Genomic DNA, 17,673 nt, shown 5'->3' on the forward strand with positions numbered 1-17,673 from the left:
CAATTGGGTGTTCCAACTCAATGTATTTTACTCAAACGATTAGCGAGAAAAAATGGAATCGATCAAATTTGTTCAAACATCTTTTTGAAAGTGAACGCAAAATTAGGTGGACAAAATGTAATATTAACCAACGATCAAATTGATTTTGTATCTTCAGAACTGACAATGATACTCGGCGCTAATGTTTTCCATTCCGGAAGAGGTGATAATAGGCCAAGTATTGTAGCTGTATGTGCCTCATTGAATTCAAAAAGCTACTAGATACGCTGGAAGATTTAGTGTTAATAAGGATCCTCGAAATTAAATTATTGAAGATCTCAAAGGAGTAGTAATCGATTTACTTTGTGTTTTTTATCAAAGAAATCAAGTTTTACCGAGAAAATTTTTGTTTTATCGTGATGGAGTTGGTGAAACTCAATTTCAACATGTAAAAACTTATGAAGTAAAAGCACTTAAAGAAGTCTTTGCTAGTGTGTACAGAAATTCGGGACCTACACTAACATTGTAAGTTTTTTAATGTCATGTTGTTACCATTATTATTTTACAATTTCTAAATTTACTAATCCCTTAATATATAGTATTATATTGCAAAAGAGGCATCATACCAGATTTATGCCAACTGAACCACGTGACGGCGATAAATTGGGCAATTGTAGTTTGATTTTTGTAAGAATGAGAAATTTATTATTTTAATTTCGTAACTTTATATTAATTATTTTATTTTTTCAGTCTTACAATCTCACACCAGCCTACAAGGAACATACGCGTGATAATTCGGAGGGGTAGAGGTTTATTTTTTGAACTATTCTTTGAGAAACATTTACTAATGTTTCTTTGATTTTTTCTTCTTTTAGACGGTTCATATGGTCTCTCATTTCAGTAAGTTTGTCATTTTTTTCTTGATTTTTATTTTGACGAACATTTTCTAACTGATTTTTTTTTCTTTTTAGACGGTTTTTAATTCTTTGGACACGGGACTTCGGTGGGAGTATTGTTTTTTTGTTTTATTCCATCTTTATTTTGTCTTTTAAAACGGTTGCTAATTTCTTTTTTTTTCCTTTTTTTAGGCGGCTTAGACACGGGTCTTGGTGAAATCGACTCTTAGTTAGACGCTCGCGTGAGATAGGTAAGTTTCGAATAAAGGAATTCAAAACTTAAGTTTTTTTTTAATTTTTTTCCTTTTTTTTTTTGGCTCCAGCTTGGAAACCAAAATCCAAGTATAGTTTCGAAAAAAGGAATTCGAAACTTTAGAAGCATAGATTAATATCGATACAAAATATATTTAATATAGATTTAATATAGATTTAATATAGATTTAATATAGATTTAGATAATTAATACAATGAAACTGTATTATAACTTTGAGTAAACTGTAATATTACTTTAAATAAACAATATTTTTGCATTAAATAAACTACATTTTTGCAATATTATTACATTAACTAAACTACATTTTTGCATTACATAAGCTACATTTAAACTACATTTTTGCAATATTATTACATTAACTAAACTACATTTTTGCATTACATAAGCTACATTTAAACTACATTTTTGCATTACATAGGCTACACTTAAACTATATTCGCTCCATATGGATACCCTACGTTAAACATAAAATAGCGATACGCCTACTACTTTTTTTAATATATATAGCGGCTACATAGCTACTACACAGTCCCGATTTTGCAAGTTTCAGTAAAGAAACTAGAAAGAAAATATTATTATAAAGTTTTTTTTAAATAATAAACCAGAAAAACAAGTGAGAAAAAAAGAAGTGAAAGTGGACAAGTTGCAAAAAAAAATTTTTACTGCATTCTTAATAGAAAATACTATATTAATGTGTCTAAAAGGAGAAAGGGTGTTTTGAAGTTTGCCTCAAAAACAAAGTGAGTAGTTTTTTTTTTTTTTGAAATGAAAAGAAATAAATTAGAGAGGGTGAAGTGTTTCGTGTAAAACAAACAAAACAGTGGTTGTACAAGAAAATTAAGTCGTATATACGAAACACCATCAATCATACCCACTGTGATCATTCGGTATAGAGGTACTTTTGTTAAGTAAAAGACGCCTTTTTATTTAATAAAATCGTATTTCCTATTTTGATGTATGGAATGTACTATATGTGAATAATACTTAATTTTCTATGTTCAACTACGCCTTCGAATGTTTATTCTTCGAGTCAATACATGTCTTACTTTAAAGAAGTATAAAATATTTTCAAAATCAAATAATATAAATTTAAAATACATCATTCATGTTCCGTTTACAGCGCCTGCTTAATGAAAATATCTCGCACTTAAATCTACCTCCTCCTGAAAAATGGCCTTTTACTTGTAATAAAAATAGACTAGGAAACGGAAATCGTCGTAAGTTCAGAGCGAAAAAACTTAGATTTGCGATTTCATTGGATGACGTCACATGAGGGACAGAGAAACTCACGTGGTCGACCATTTTTCATAATGCGTAGACATATATGATATATAGTCCTTCGCTTCGCTCCGTACGATAAGTCATAATTATTTTTTTCACCCTGCGCATTCTTGTGATGTTAACCCTTCAATAGTTTAATATAAATTGTTTAAAATTAAAATCTTTGTCCTAATTTAGCAATCTAAGATAAATATCAAATAAATCTTTGATATGTTGGATTGCGCACATAAATGTAACTTCAATCTTATAAACTTTTTAAATATATACACCTCTTAAACACATTTTTAACTTTTGGAATAATTAATAGATTTCATTTAAAAATTATCAAGAAAAAAATATTTTTGAATGACAAATATAAATATAAATTTATAAAATTTTATTTAAAATATAGCGTTAGTAATTTTACGCATATGAATTATTTAAATTACAAACTAAGAAATTTGTAAGAAATCTTATTACTCTAATCTTAGTAGTGTTTAAATAATTTTTAAAAATATAAAAAAAATATAAATCATTAACAATGATAGAAAAAAAAATAGTTGTAATAAGAGATGGTAACATTGTATCTAAATATCTAAAAAAAAAAAAAAAAAAATATTTACAATAATAAAAATCAGTAAATTAAATTAAATATTTTTACATTTTAAAATAATGAATTTTTTACCATTAGGAATTTCCAATTCATCTTGTTCTTCAGAATGAAGATTTGGGTTATTGTATACTTCATCTTCATCATCTTTAGTAACAAAATAAGAATAATTAAAAAAATAAAATATAAGAATGGTCAATTAAAATGTATATTTGTCAGTCTTACCATTAAAATTAACATTTGGACCTTTTGTTTGTTGCACTGTTTTTTGTTTATATTAAATTGAAATAAATTATTGTTTAATGAATTTTTGCACTAAATAATAATATTAGATTATTTACTTACCATCTTTTACTTGTAGCTTTTTAAATATTTTGGATAATTTTTTACTATTGGCTAAAAAATTTAAATATAATTCATTGTTTATTTATTCAATTATTATAAAAAAAAATAAATCATTGAAATATATGGATAAATTCACCAACCTTTAAAAAAGCTATTTATTTTTGATGTTCTACTATTATTCTGATTACTTGATTTATTATTAAAATCATTAACTAAAAAAAATGTAAAATTAATAATTAAATATTTAACAATATAGTATAATAAAAAAAAATACTTACTATTAGCGGGAATACTAAAATCATATGATTTACTATGAAATGCTATTTAAAAATGAAATACTTTAGTTAAAAAAAGTCAAAATGATAAGAGTACAAATAATCTGAAAAAATAAAAAAGATTTTATATATTAAATTTGTACCTTCTAGCTCCTCTTTTTATTTTAGTATGAATAATGAGATTTTATTATTATTACTTATTTATTTAAATAATAAAAGCAATATGTATTAAATACAATACCTTCTGTTGCATTTCTTGATTCAGGTAGATTTTCAAATTGATGAATTTTACTTGTAAATAATATGTTATTTGTACTATTTACTAAATTATTTGCTTCATTAAATTCTAGATTATTATGTATTTCTGATTCATCTGTCATACTTTGATAATATAAGTTCATTTCTTGTATTTTAAATGCAAGTGTCTTGGTATCAGGTCTTTTTGATGGATTAGCATCCCAACATTCTTCTATTAAATTTTTATATTCAACAGGAGTTCCTGATACTATTCTTGGTCTAATACCATTAATAATATTCATTGCAAGATTGTAATCATGTTTATGATTAATAAATGGTGGTTTTTGTGATGCAATTTCCCACATAAGCATTGCAATACTATAAATATCAGATTTAAAAGTATATTCTTTTCCATTAATAATTTCAGGTGCTATGTAAGGAAGATTTCCATATATACATTTTGATGATTTATCAGCAGGTCCACAAAATCCAAGATCACTAATTTGCCAACAACTATTAAGTTGTGAATACAATATATTTCCTGAATGTAAATCTCTATGAATTGAATTCTCAAAATGAATAAAATAAAGTGCCCTAACTATTTCAAAAGTTATATTGATTTTTTGTTTCCATGTAAGCTTATTATGATTTTGTTGCAAATATTCTCTTAAATTTATATTCATTTTATCCATCACAAGCATATAATTTCCATTTGATATGTTTTGTGTTATACCATAACATTGGACAATTTCAGGACATTTATTACTTATAGTTAAATGTGATTTAGCCTATAAAAATGTAAAGATTTAATAAATAAACTGGTCAATTAGCTTCTTCTAAATTTTATTTAAATTACAAACCTCTTCAAACCAACTTTGATTTGCACTTTCAACATTTTCTAAACTTTTAAGTATTACATCTTGATCTCCAAATCTTATTAATTGTTTTTTTTTAGAATCCCATTCTTCATATTTTCCATCAATCCAAACTGCTGTATAGATTTCAGAAAATCCACCTTTTGTTAGATACCTGATATTTTGCAAATTATTATATGGAATCCATTCAACTATCGTATCTGGTTTAGCTAATTCTATTTGACATTTCTGGATTAAATTATCAATATCATCATTTCCAGATGTCCAATTTGAAAATTTTGCTTTTAAATAATTTCTAACACAAAATTCACAATATAACGTAGCTAAACATTTTTGATTACAATTTTCACAAGTTCTTTTTGTTCCTGAATTAAAAAGAATTTTATCTCGATCATAATCTTTAGATACCCATCTTATTGCATAAGTTTTTTCATCTTCTGTAAGAGAATTATCAGCAAGAACTGTTTGTTTCTTAAATTCATATTGTTTGTGCATATCAGTGTGAACATTATAGTCTATTAATGCAATTGATCGATTAATTGCTGCGTAAGCAAATTCTCTTCGAATGACAGACATGGAATTTTTTTAAAATAAAGCTCCGAAAGAAGGGCTAAAAAAAAAATATTATAACGAGAAAAAAAAGTCTGAACGGAGTTTTGTATCCGAAATAATCCGTAAAACTTATAATGCAGTGCAACTTACCTAGTATTGCACAAAATGCTTTTTGCTCCAAACATGGATCTACACTCATGTGAAACACATTACACACATCATGAAATGAAATTGTCACGTTATTATAATAATTTCTTGGATAAAGTGAAACCTAATAAATAAACCTTTTAAAATGACTGCAATGATCGTAGTGGCTTAAGCGTATTAATTATTTAGAATGAATAAAAAAAACTGACTTATATAATTACAGAAATTACGAAATAGAGTAAATTTATGCACCACGCCATGGTCGCCATGCGGTAAAAATTATTCACTGCACCCCTTTTTTGAATATGATTGATTCAAAGTGTGGCTAACTTCCATTAATTTTGTGTAACATTTAGAAAATATTCATCGCATTTAATAAAAATTAAAATTTTGCAAAATAAAAAAGGACTTTAAAGGGTTATTATAATTTTTTTTTGTTTCTTTCTTATATAAATTACAATTTATTAAATTATTAAATATTTCAACACATTTAACAAAAAACAGTGTTTTACCATTACACCATTGCAGAAATACTAACTCATAAGTCATAAACGATTTACAATAAATAATAATAATAAATTTTTAAATTTCTGAAAAAAAATTATTATTTAATAATGAATCAAAAATCAAAAAGCAACTAATACTATACAAAGTTGAAGTGTCGAATCCTAAAACAAACTTCCAAAATGAAATATTTCTAAAGAAAAGAAATGTTTTTTTAAAAAAAATCCTAAGCAATGTACCTAATGTCCCTAAAGTGAAATACATCTTTTTTTTAAAGAAAAAAAAAGAAGTACTTTTAAAATAAATAGGTCAGAAAAATAAGTGAGAGAAAAGAGGTGAAAGTAAATTATAGTAAAAAAATTTTGCTGTATTCTTAAAAAAAAATACTAAATTAAAGTGTTCAAATGCACCTAAAAGGAGAAGGATAGTTGATTTAAAGTTTAGTACTTCAAAGAAAAAGGGAGAAGTTTTTTTTTATAAAATAAAAGGGCAAAAAAGATATAAAATGAGAGAGCGAAGTACTTTCTGTAGATGTAAAAATAAACCAACAAATTAGTGATCGCGCACCGATCGCGCCAAAAAAATCAAAAATTATGTTACTATGATGTTACTATGTAAAGACTGTAAAGTGATATATTTAAGGATGGTCAGTCGGTCTTTCGGTCCTGGACGGTCCTGCCCGGTCTTTGGGAAAGTTATAAGGAATGCACCCTTGAATTTTTAAGGCGCAGCAAGTATGGCTAAAGACCAATAAATGTCAAAATTTGGCCTTTATACTTCTTTTTTTAAGACCAGCAGAGGCGAAATTGGAAAAAGACCGAAAAAAGCAAAAAATACTGGTTTTGGCAAAATAAAAACCTGCCTAGCTCTAAGTTGGGTGATTAGATCGAGACCAAAATTTACCACTTTTTGGTCTTTAATCAGTTCTGTTGTGCTACAAAAAATTGGAAGCACAGCCTTATTACTTTTCCAAAAATTTCCTAAAGACCGATCAGGACCGATCAAAGACCGCAGGACCGACTGACCATCTCTAGATATATTAGAGAGCGGTAATAGCGCAGATGCGACGAATAATTTTTTCTACGAAATAAATTCCTAGACTTTGCCGGTGTTGGAGTTAGTGGAGTTAGAACAGTGCAAATGGGTGCTAATTTACAAGTAATTAACAATAATTTAGGTCATTTAGTTATAGTAATAAAAAAAAGAAGCGATGAACTTAAAAACTGCTATGAAAGAATAAAAATCAATTTTATTTTAATGATTTTTTTTCTTCTTATATTTTTTATTTTATATCATTAAACTGATAAATTACAAGAACTTACGACTCTTAAGTAGTATGATTCCTCTATAACAAAAGCACAAAAAAGTACAAAATTGTTCAATATAAAAATAATTTATTGAATTTAATATATTACTTTATATTTTACCATAAAAATGTATGTTAACAAAAAATAATTTACGTGATAATGACGAAATAACAATATTATTTTAAGCTTTAAAAACTAGTAGATGAAGAACATCCCTTTTTTCTCGTGGTTAATACTTATTGTATTATACATTTTTTCAATTGATTTTAACTACATAGAATAATATACTCAATGAAAAGTACAAAGTATATTGTGATCACAAATAAATTTACAGGTCAAAGGAGCCATAAAAAAAATTTACAAACATTTTGTCGACAATACCATAAATTCTTTAACATTTACAATAGACGTGGAATACGTAAGTACAGTTTATTCTGATTTTTTGCTAGTTTATCAGTATTCAAAATCAGTTTAGGAACTGTTAGTAAAAACTTACCTGCAGCTGATGAAAATAATATAACATAATTATTGAATCCTCTATTGAAGGCCTCTTTTATTTTCTTGTGGATTTTGTTATTACTCATTGCTTAAATCTTTATGATGGATAATAAGAGAAGAAATTATGCTGTGCAAATATGGCACGTGGGTTATGTAATATAAATTATAATGGATACAATTAATTATTTAATACTTTTATTATAAATTTCATTAAAACTTTATTGAAAATCAAACATTCCATTAAGTTTCATTTGAACTCTATTTCTTAGAGCAATTTTTTTTTAATTTTTAATTATAATTTAATTAATTTCAACAAAATTTTCAATTTTTTTTAAGAATGATCGTTATACCAAGTTCGTCAAGTTTATTACTACTAAAGAAATCTTAATAAGATTAAGAAATTATTTTTTTAAAATATATTCGTAATGGATATAATTAGATATTATAATTTTATTACTTTCATTTTTAAATCTACTGATAAAATAAATATTTTCATTGAAAATACATGACCGCATTTTTCGTTACTCGTTGGTATCACTTAATGACGAAATCATCGAAGTTCGGCTATCAGAATGATTCATAAGTTTGAATGATGTAAATTATAGATTATTTCAAAATAAACATATTAATAGTTAATAAATTGTATAATATTAAAGTTTATTAGGTTTGGGTAATTGGGTGTAAAGTTTTTGGTATCGACTTTATTGCGTTTAAATTCGTCCATGTTGTTTTACTATGTAAAACAATAAACTTTATACAGTATTTAATAAAAACTATCTTAGTTAAAACTTGCGGCGGCAGATTATGTTATTGTCACGACTCACAAGATACATAATAAATATAACGAAATATTCTTTTTCACGTATTTCTTTCTCGCTCTTTTTTTTGACAAAGAAAATAAATAAATAAAAGAAATTAACAAAAATAAACCCTACTAATTTTATTTAAGAGCCCCTTTATCATTGACCAAAAATTCATTGGATTTGGAAGATCTGATTTTTTCGTTAATTATTTTCTCTACGTTTATAAATGACGTATCAGGATATTATAACGTTATAACGATTTATTTAATTTGTATACGGGCGGTATACGCGTTGTTCTATATCATCTTTATTATATAGAATAGGAATGAATGGCGGAATCATATAATAATTCGACGACCAGTACCCGCCGGAATTAAAAAAATAAGTAGTGTTAGGTAATTTTGTAATTTTTTTTGCAAAAACTTATTTAAAATTAGAATAAGCAATATTTATTTTAATTTCATTTATTCTTTTATTGCGAATTTTGATATAACGAATAACACAATATAGCGAATTTTGAACGTGGTACGGATTTTAATATACGAAAAAAAACAGAATTTTACTGATTAAATTTCGACAAAGTTAAATTGTGTATATAAAATAATTTTTATATAACGAATTTTTTTTATACCGAATTTTTTTAAAAAAGAGATTTCTTTATTATATAAAAATATAAAATGTTACATTACTACATGAACTTTTACATAAATACTTAGACCGAATATAATTGGACAACTAATTATATACTCGTCCAATATATCAAAGTGATGTGCTATTTGCCATCACCATATCCTATACAGTGTTTCGGACATAATGTGAAAAATGACCTAACTGTAAAAACCTGAAAATAACGCAAATAATTATACCGTAGTAATTCTATACTAACAAATTCCTTCAATACGTTTTACATTTTTAACTTATTTAATATTTTTTGTTCTTTCTACATTTTCATCTTTTTTTTTGTACTTTTCTATATTTTCTAAAAAACCAGTTCTATAAAATTATAAATTACGTTAATCTAAACTAAGTGATTTAACTATTTATCATTAAACAATATATTTTATGTTCCTTTTGATTTGAATTCTCATATATTGATTTCCAAAAGTATCTTTGTTTCTCGTGTGGTCTTTTATTTTTCTCCAACTTGATTTTTTTCTGGTTTTTTAATAAATATACTGAAGAATTATTTTTTATAACGAATTTTTTTAAAATTTTATGAACGAAGAATTTTGCGAAATGAATCTTACTATATAAAAGGACTACTTATCACAAAACATTTCTCGATGTCGTAATCACACATCATAAAATTAATAAATAATGGATACGTTCATATTATTTACGTCGTTTTTTACTCTGGCTGTTTTTTAAAAATACCGAAAGCCCAACATGTAAAACCCAGTAATAAACAACTTAATGAAGTCCCTAGGAAACATAAACTTCTTACAGCAGCACAAAAGAAAGAAATTTGCTCGAAATAAAATTCTACTTTATTTTAAAAGAATTTATATAGTGATATAATAAAATTTCATGTTAAAAATTTTAAAAATCGTGTAATTTACTTTTGTACCAATATTAATTATATTAATTATCTTTTAAAATATTTAAAGTAATAATAATAATTCGTTATAGTGATATACAGATTATTCGTTATGATATATAGAATATTTCGTTATAGTATTACCGAATCTTCGTATTATGAAAGTATTTAGACAGAAAATTCGTCATATCAAGGAATGACTGTACCTTGAAACAAAATAATAGTAATTTATTAGGAATGACAAAGAAGTTACAAATAATTATAATAATAAAGAATAATCCTGAAAGTTAAAATATTTTCTCAAAATGTCGATTGTTATTTTCGTAATATTTAAATTTTAACGCTTAATGATTCAAATAATTACCGTATATCGTGTGAGCGAGTTTATTTGCATTATTACATGAATACGTGGAATTAATTCAAGTTTATATTCAATAATAATTTAACGATTTAACTGAGATCCATTGCATAAAAAGAGACATCTAAAAAACGCAGAAAATTTTTCTGCGCCGCCGAATTTGTTCGTGGAGAAAGTAATATCGTTTATCGCTTTGTATAACAAGTCGGACTTAACGTTTTAATTCATAAATACTAAATATTTTATATATGATTACTATAATTTACATATTTACAACTTTTACAACATTTATTACTTGCTTGTGATTTTCAAATATTAAGATTATAACCACCAATTATATGAAACAAATAAATACTTTAACAATGCAAATCATTAAAATAATATTATTATTCGGATATTTTGTTAAATATATAATTCGATTGCCGATTCTACACCCTGGGTTACAGAAAGTTAAATTAATATCATGTGTTGATATTGAGCACAATTTCTATTGAAGAAGACCACGTGTTATTCGTACTGTAAATTAAAATATATTTAATATGGGAAATAAGCGGAATGAATGAGGTGCAAAATGTCTATATTTAGTTCGGCCAAGTTTACACAGTCGATCCTCTCATGATTACAGCGACGATTAATCTGCAATTTTTTATTGTCGTATAACGAAATTGCTCAAGTAAGAGTTAAAAGAGTGTTACGTGATACTACATTAAATATAAAAGATACCCTTGTCCCATTTTTTTTATTGTTTAGACGTGTTGTTTTTGCGATTTCTACGTCGATTTTTTTTTTTTTTTTATTTTGAATATTTTGAATATTCTTTTTGTAACATAATCAATCTTTTTAATTCCCACGCCATTTCCATAAAAGGTAAATTATATAATACTTGGCATTAATTTAATATCTTTTAATCTTTTTTTTTTGTTTTTTTTATTTTTATTTTTATTTTTTTTTAAAAAAAAAATAAATAAATAAAAAAAAAATAATAAATAATTTTCATTTTAACTGATATAAACCAATAATTTTTTTGTAGATTCTTTACCCCTTTTTTAATCCCATTTTTTTTTAAAAAAATCCCATTGGTTTATTTAAGAAAGTTTAAAAAAAAAATTTAAATTAATGCAATCCATTAAACGGAAATTTTAATTTTTTTTTTTTTTTTAGTTCGTTTTATAATACTTGGGAGTTTATTATCAGATTTTTTACTTTCATTGTTTACAAAAGGTAAATATATATTTATATTTATATTTATTTATTATTATTATTTTTTTTTTTGTATGTTACTATTGTAACCGTTTTCTAATATATATATATATTTCTTATGACGCTTGATTTAATTGGATAGGTAAAAATTTATTGTACATATATTGCATTATCGAAAATAATTTATAATTTAAATCGATTTCTAATTCTCTTTATCCTACAAAAAACAAAAGAATATCAATCACTTTAGTCACACATGAATAACAACGACAACGACAACAATAACAACAACAACAACAACGACAACAACGACAATGATGATAATACCAAAAATAATGAAAATACCAAACCACATTTTATCACATTTCCTTACGAAATAATAGTTGATATTTGTCGATATATAGACATATATTCTTTACGTTCATTAGCAATATCATGTAAAGGACTCGTATTCGTTCAACGGTATCCTCCATTATGGCGAAACATTCATTTTACAACTCCTGAGGAACATAAACGAATTGAAAAAGAATATTTAAGTAATTTACAATATATTTCATCAATTCCACAAAAATTACGTAGAATTGATGATAAATGTATTAAAAATTTAATTAATATGCTTAAAAAATATAATTTATTAGATGCTGTTAATACTATTAATTTAGATTTTACAAGTATAAATTGTACTTCTATCTGGGAATCAATTAATGGCTTTCCGAATTTAGAAGAAATAAGTTTAAGAGGTTGTTCTTGTTTATCCCTTCGTGAATTAGGAACCGCTTTAACATGGTTTGAACCTTTTCAACCTATATTAAAATTAAATAAATTAAGGGTACTTTGGTGTAAGGATATGGATACGAGATCACTTATGTCTCAAAATCTAAATATTGATTCTGGAGTTTCTTATTATAAATTTGTTTATGTGGAACTTAGTAGAGCCTTAAAAACGTTAAATACTGAAAATTCTATTCAACTTGATATCGGTATGTTAAATTTTTTTTTTAAATATATATATATAACATTATAACATTAATCATTATTTCACACCCCTCCCCCAAAAAAATTGTTTTTATATAATATTAATCACCCCCTTTTTTTTTAGATCTTTGTAAGAAATGTAGAGAAAATATAACATTTACTATGGAATGTGGGAACTGTCTTATACAAAATAATTTTTGTATGAGTTGTGATTTAGATAAAGGATGTTTAGAATGTTACACTTTTTATTGTAATGAAGAAAAATGTTTAAATTCTTCAAATAGAATAATTAAAGAATGTGATATTTGTCATGTTGATGCATTAATTTGTAATTCATGTCCTCAAAAATCTTGTTATAAATGTAAGGTATTCTCTTGTAGAAGGTGTCAACAAACTACTGAAAGATGTAAAGATTGTGATCATTATTTTTGTAGACAAATTTGTAAGCATTATTGTACTAAAAAAACTTATTTTCTATCGTAAAAGAAAAAAAAGAAAAAGAAAAAGAAAATGGGATTTTAAGAAAATATGATACGATAAAAAATATTAGATTATATGTAATATTATGTATTAGTTAATGTAGTTTATGTATTAGTTAATGTAGTTTATTATGTATAGTTATTTAGTTATTTAGTTACGTAGTTATGTACAGTAAGTTATGTAGTTATGTATAGTTATGTGGTTACGTGATTATGTGGTTACGTAGCTTTTTTTTTAAAAAAAAAGTGTGTGTACGTCACGTTAGATTCTTATAATTCTTCTGTTTTTATTTATTGGTAAAAATTTAAAAAAAAAGATTATGTTCAAAAAAAAAAAATTTCACAATTTCACAATTTCACAATAAAATTTCTTTTAAAACAAATTTGTATCATTGAAACTTGAGCGAAATAAAGTCATTACTGCAAGAATTTAAAATAATGCGTTCGTTATCTAACTAAATAAACTAATCAATAGATAAGCCACGCCATGAAGAAATTTCCAATTTTATGAATTTCATGAATAGAAAAGAGATACAATAAAAATGATTCGTAATATTTACATATTTACAATATTTACCAACGCTGATCGTTTATCCTACATTTCCTATTCCTATTTATTTGATCGCGTGATCTATGTTGTATAAGGAGGTCTTCTTTAAACATGTCATCATGATGCTAATCAATTTACTGGCCCTATAGATGTTCCAAATATCTTACTTTTCTTGCTATATATCGGCATTTGATATTCGCCGAGAAAATCTTTGATACGATTAGGTGCTGCGTATTGCGTAGCTGTATTAATCTCGTGATTCTCGTCACATGCTTAACATCACGTGCCTCAACAAATTTTGGCGCAGTATCATGTTTGTTGACGAATGACGAAAATACATTTATTACAACATAATTGGGGACTGGTCTAGCAAAACAAGGGATTTGGTCTCAAAAAAAAATTTTTAAGTTTATATGATAATTATATGTCAATTTTACTAAAAATTACAATTATAATAAAATCTCAAAAAAAATTTTTTTGGTCTCAACCCCTTGTTTTGCTAGACAGGTCCCCAATTATTACTTATTTATAATATAATTGACTCATGAGAAAGTTAAAACATTACATAATATCGAAGACCGATATCCCTCTCCAATTAGGAATACTGCAGTGACGAATAGCGCTACTAATACTTATTTGTTGTATATAAAAAATCTGCAATTGACTCATGCCAAAAGTGTTTTTTTTTTCTCATGATGTGATAAAAGGAATATGCGGGATTTTAATTACCAATATTTTTATTAGACATCCAATATTGAAATCCTTTACAATACAACTAAATCATATAAGAAAAAGTTTATTACGTCTATATTTGATATCTTGTATTACAATTAAAAATAATATAAAAAGATCATTTTTTTTCTTTTTTTTTTAATAATATAATCTTTATTATTATACCTTACTTCAGAATATATTCACTTATAATATATTCAATTCAAGTTATTTCATTTTCCTTATAAAAAAAGCCTTACATTCCATCTTTTTTTCCGTAAAAGGCTCAATTAATATCACTTATATCACGGAATTTTTTATCGAATTATTTACATTTTCCGTGAATGGTTCCGTGAAAGGCTCATTTTTACGAAGTTTTTACAGAAATAACGGATAAAATTTTTTTAAAGAATTTGTGCTGCTTCTGATCGATGATCCCGTAGTATCGCCATTTCCTTGTGATCTGACTCAACTTTCTGATATCTTTTCAGTTGAGTATCAATCAGACAAGTTGAAAAATGAAAATACATTTCCATAAAATCAGACATAACATATTTATAGTAAGTATTACAAGTAAAATGTCCAATACAATTAATAATACGTGAAGTTATAATAGAGAACAAACTGAGACTAAAAACATGAATCTGGTCATTGTTTCTAATTTGTCAATATAATAACAATCATAATTCTTATCCATTCAGTATCTATTTCTGCTTAACAAAAGAAACCAGTGACACCTTTAAATCTAATGAAAAATAATAAAAAGATTGAAAATATTCCAATTGGAAAATACATTTATTATTTATTTACAGTATAAGGCATGCTCAAAAGAGAAATGGCAAATGGTCAAAGTAGTCCCTGATGGGAATAGATATCAGTAATATGATAAACAGAACATTTATAATGGATATCTTTCATTGGGTAGTATATTCGCTCAGCCCCAAAAATCAACTAATTATCTTACCAGGTGGTGTCGAATTAAAACAAGGATTTTATCAATCATTATGTAGTTGTAAGGAGTGTAAATTATGGTTAATAGAGAAGTATTATTAGAAAAGTCTAAGTTAGTACAGTATATAGACCCAAGTTTAATTCTTTAACAAATAGTAACAGATTATCTTTACTTATCTTTTAGCTTATTAGTAAAGTATTATAATTTTATATATAAGAAACTAGCAGCCAAATGAGTTTGACTAATAAAGTGTGTATAAAAAAAAATATCTCGGAAATAAATTGTGATATGAATAAAAAAAATTTCTGATTTATATTAAATTATTGCCTCTAGTGTCAATTTGCGTCAGTTGATAACTGATATTCAACCTGACATGCATCATTTGTTACAGTATAATTAAACATTAAATTAATAAATAAAAAATATTGTAAATTTGTAATCCTAAATATTAGATTGAACTTATGGAAAACTCTTCATATGTGTTACTAAATATTTGAATTGCTTCAAAGTAAAGGGTAAATTATAATGGGAATATACTACCCCTTTAATGTAATTCAAGATATAAAGATATGTTTACCAATTAATGTGAGAATCTGTTAACAATTGCATTAATTACTTTATCTTAAAGATTACAAATAATTAGCCTAGTACTATATATTGCAAAGTCTTTCTGATGGATTTAAATTTCACAAAAGTATAATTTGTACTCCTACTTTTAATTTTTAATTCATCAAGAGGGAGATCAGATATTTTTAAGAATCTCAACATTACAGAAGAATAATACACTTGAGTTTGTTGTTTATGATTGTATTCTGCTAAATCTATAAAATTTATATTAAGATATAATTTGGCTTCGTCTGACAATAATTTACATTGTTAGAATTTTCAAGAATAAGGCGAGCGTTAACAAAAAGTTTTAAATTACAGTTGCAGGGGATATAGCATTATACACAGAAGAATGCAATACGTCTTGAAAAACAATTCCAGGTTAGCATGCTTCTATGATTTATGTAACTGCAGTAACTACGCATGGAACTTAGTCTTCATATGACTAGGAAACGGGAACCGTTGTAAGTCCGGAGCGAGGTATAATAAATAAAGATGTAGCGATATTCTACTAATTAGCAGCATAACGCCTTGGAATTCCGGTAATTTTCTGCTGATTAGCAGCATAACGCCTTGGAATTCCTGGACAGAGAAACTCACGTGATTGAAAATTTACACGTTATTTCCATAGATCATCATAGTGCGTAAACATATATAGTCCTTCGCTTCGCTCCGGACAACTATAGAGTATAGACTTCGCCTCCGCTGTAATCAGCTTGCGACAGGTCCTCTTGCTATTTTTTGATGAACTTAAACTTATTAAAAATAAATTTTACGTCAATGTATCAAGTCTAAAAAGAAGAGACGTATCAATTGAAGTCTTTACTTGAACTGAAGTGCAATCTTATGGAAAATGATAAGATAAACGCTGAAAATATATTTGCGATTTAAATGGAATAATGGAATACAATTCAGTGGCACCGATAATTAATAATTAATTTTTAGTTAGCAAATTCATTCCTTGTTATTTAGAAATCAATAAATTCACGGTACATATAGCTTACATTAGATTAAATTTGTTCGGTGGTAGAGAACGATATTTTACCTCGGCTACAATAGAATGGAATATAATAAAAATAAAGGAGTAAAAGGTTGGTGATTGTTTACTGTGGTATCAATGTATCATATTTATATAATATTAGAACGAAATATTTTTATAATTAGCACCACAAAGTTATTGTTAAATAATATACATTCTCTTTTATAAAAAATTTTTTTTTTCAGTTCAGCATTGTAACTTAAAAGCTTTTTGGACTACAACACAATCATTTCCAATGTTAATCACAAAAACCCACTTTGCAAAGTCCACCGTTGTTTTAATTATTGAAGTATTTATAATTTGCTCAATATTTAATAAGGATAAATAATTTATATTCGGTTTAAAAAAAAATTATACAACATGAATATCAAACAAATCAATTTTTTTTTACAACATTTTATGGCCTTACTAATTACTATAACGGATAATTTAAAGTCAACGGATTATCTAAGCAAAAAAAAAACCGGACGATAATCAGAATCATCGATTTATCGAATCACTATTCAATATCTTTGTTTAACCAAAAATGGCTTTATTTGATATCCTCGTGACATAATATTTACGTATGATAAAATTAAGTACCGATCTACAATTTATTTATCGCGTAACAAAAAAAAGTTTTGTTATCTGTTACATTGTTTAACTTTTCAAAGAAAAATCTTATTCCTATTAAAGTAGTTTTATCTACTAATGGTTTAGAGAAA

General features: G+C 25.6%; 3 protein-coding genes across 3 annotated transcripts; 1 reads left to right on the forward strand and 2 right to left on the reverse strand.

Moving 5' to 3' along the window:
- Positions 1–2,996: 2,996 nt before the first annotated feature.
- On the reverse strand, positions 2,997–4,019 carry OCT59_026039 (uncharacterized protein; the record flags this gene model as incomplete). Its single annotated transcript, XM_025308358.2, has 8 exons — positions 2,997–3,004; positions 3,095–3,166; positions 3,245–3,280; positions 3,365–3,415; positions 3,505–3,576; positions 3,643–3,684; positions 3,783–3,794; positions 3,881–4,019. The coding sequence occupies 8 exons, from the start codon at positions 4,017–4,019 to the stop codon at positions 2,997–2,999; spliced, it is 432 nt and encodes a 143-aa protein (XP_025180950.2).
- Positions 4,020–11,410: 7,391 nt separating this feature from the next.
- On the forward strand, positions 11,411–13,078 carry OCT59_026040 (uncharacterized protein; the record flags this gene model as incomplete). The annotated part of the gene is made up of 4 exons (XM_066142898.1): positions 11,411–11,678; positions 11,891–12,637; positions 12,757–12,998; positions 13,067–13,078. The coding sequence occupies exons 2-4, from the start codon at positions 11,914–11,916 to the stop codon at positions 13,076–13,078; spliced, it is 978 nt and encodes a 325-aa protein (XP_065992470.1). The 5' UTR covers positions 11,411–11,678; positions 11,891–11,913.
- A 3,471-nt stretch (positions 13,079–16,549) lies between these two features.
- Positions 16,550–17,523, reverse strand: OCT59_026041 (uncharacterized protein; the record flags this gene model as incomplete). The annotated part of the gene is made up of 5 exons (XM_066142899.1): positions 16,550–16,664; positions 16,757–16,798; positions 16,935–17,036; positions 17,226–17,272; positions 17,491–17,523. The coding sequence occupies 5 exons, from the start codon at positions 17,521–17,523 to the stop codon at positions 16,550–16,552; spliced, it is 339 nt and encodes a 112-aa protein (XP_065992471.1).
- Between the last annotated feature and the right edge of the window lie 150 nt (positions 17,524–17,673).

The sequence above is a fragment of the Rhizophagus irregularis genome, chromosome 6 (assembly GCF_026210795.1).
Source record: "Rhizophagus irregularis chromosome 6, complete sequence".
NCBI lineage: Eukaryota > Fungi > Glomeromycota > Glomeromycetes > Glomerales > Glomeraceae > Rhizophagus > Rhizophagus irregularis.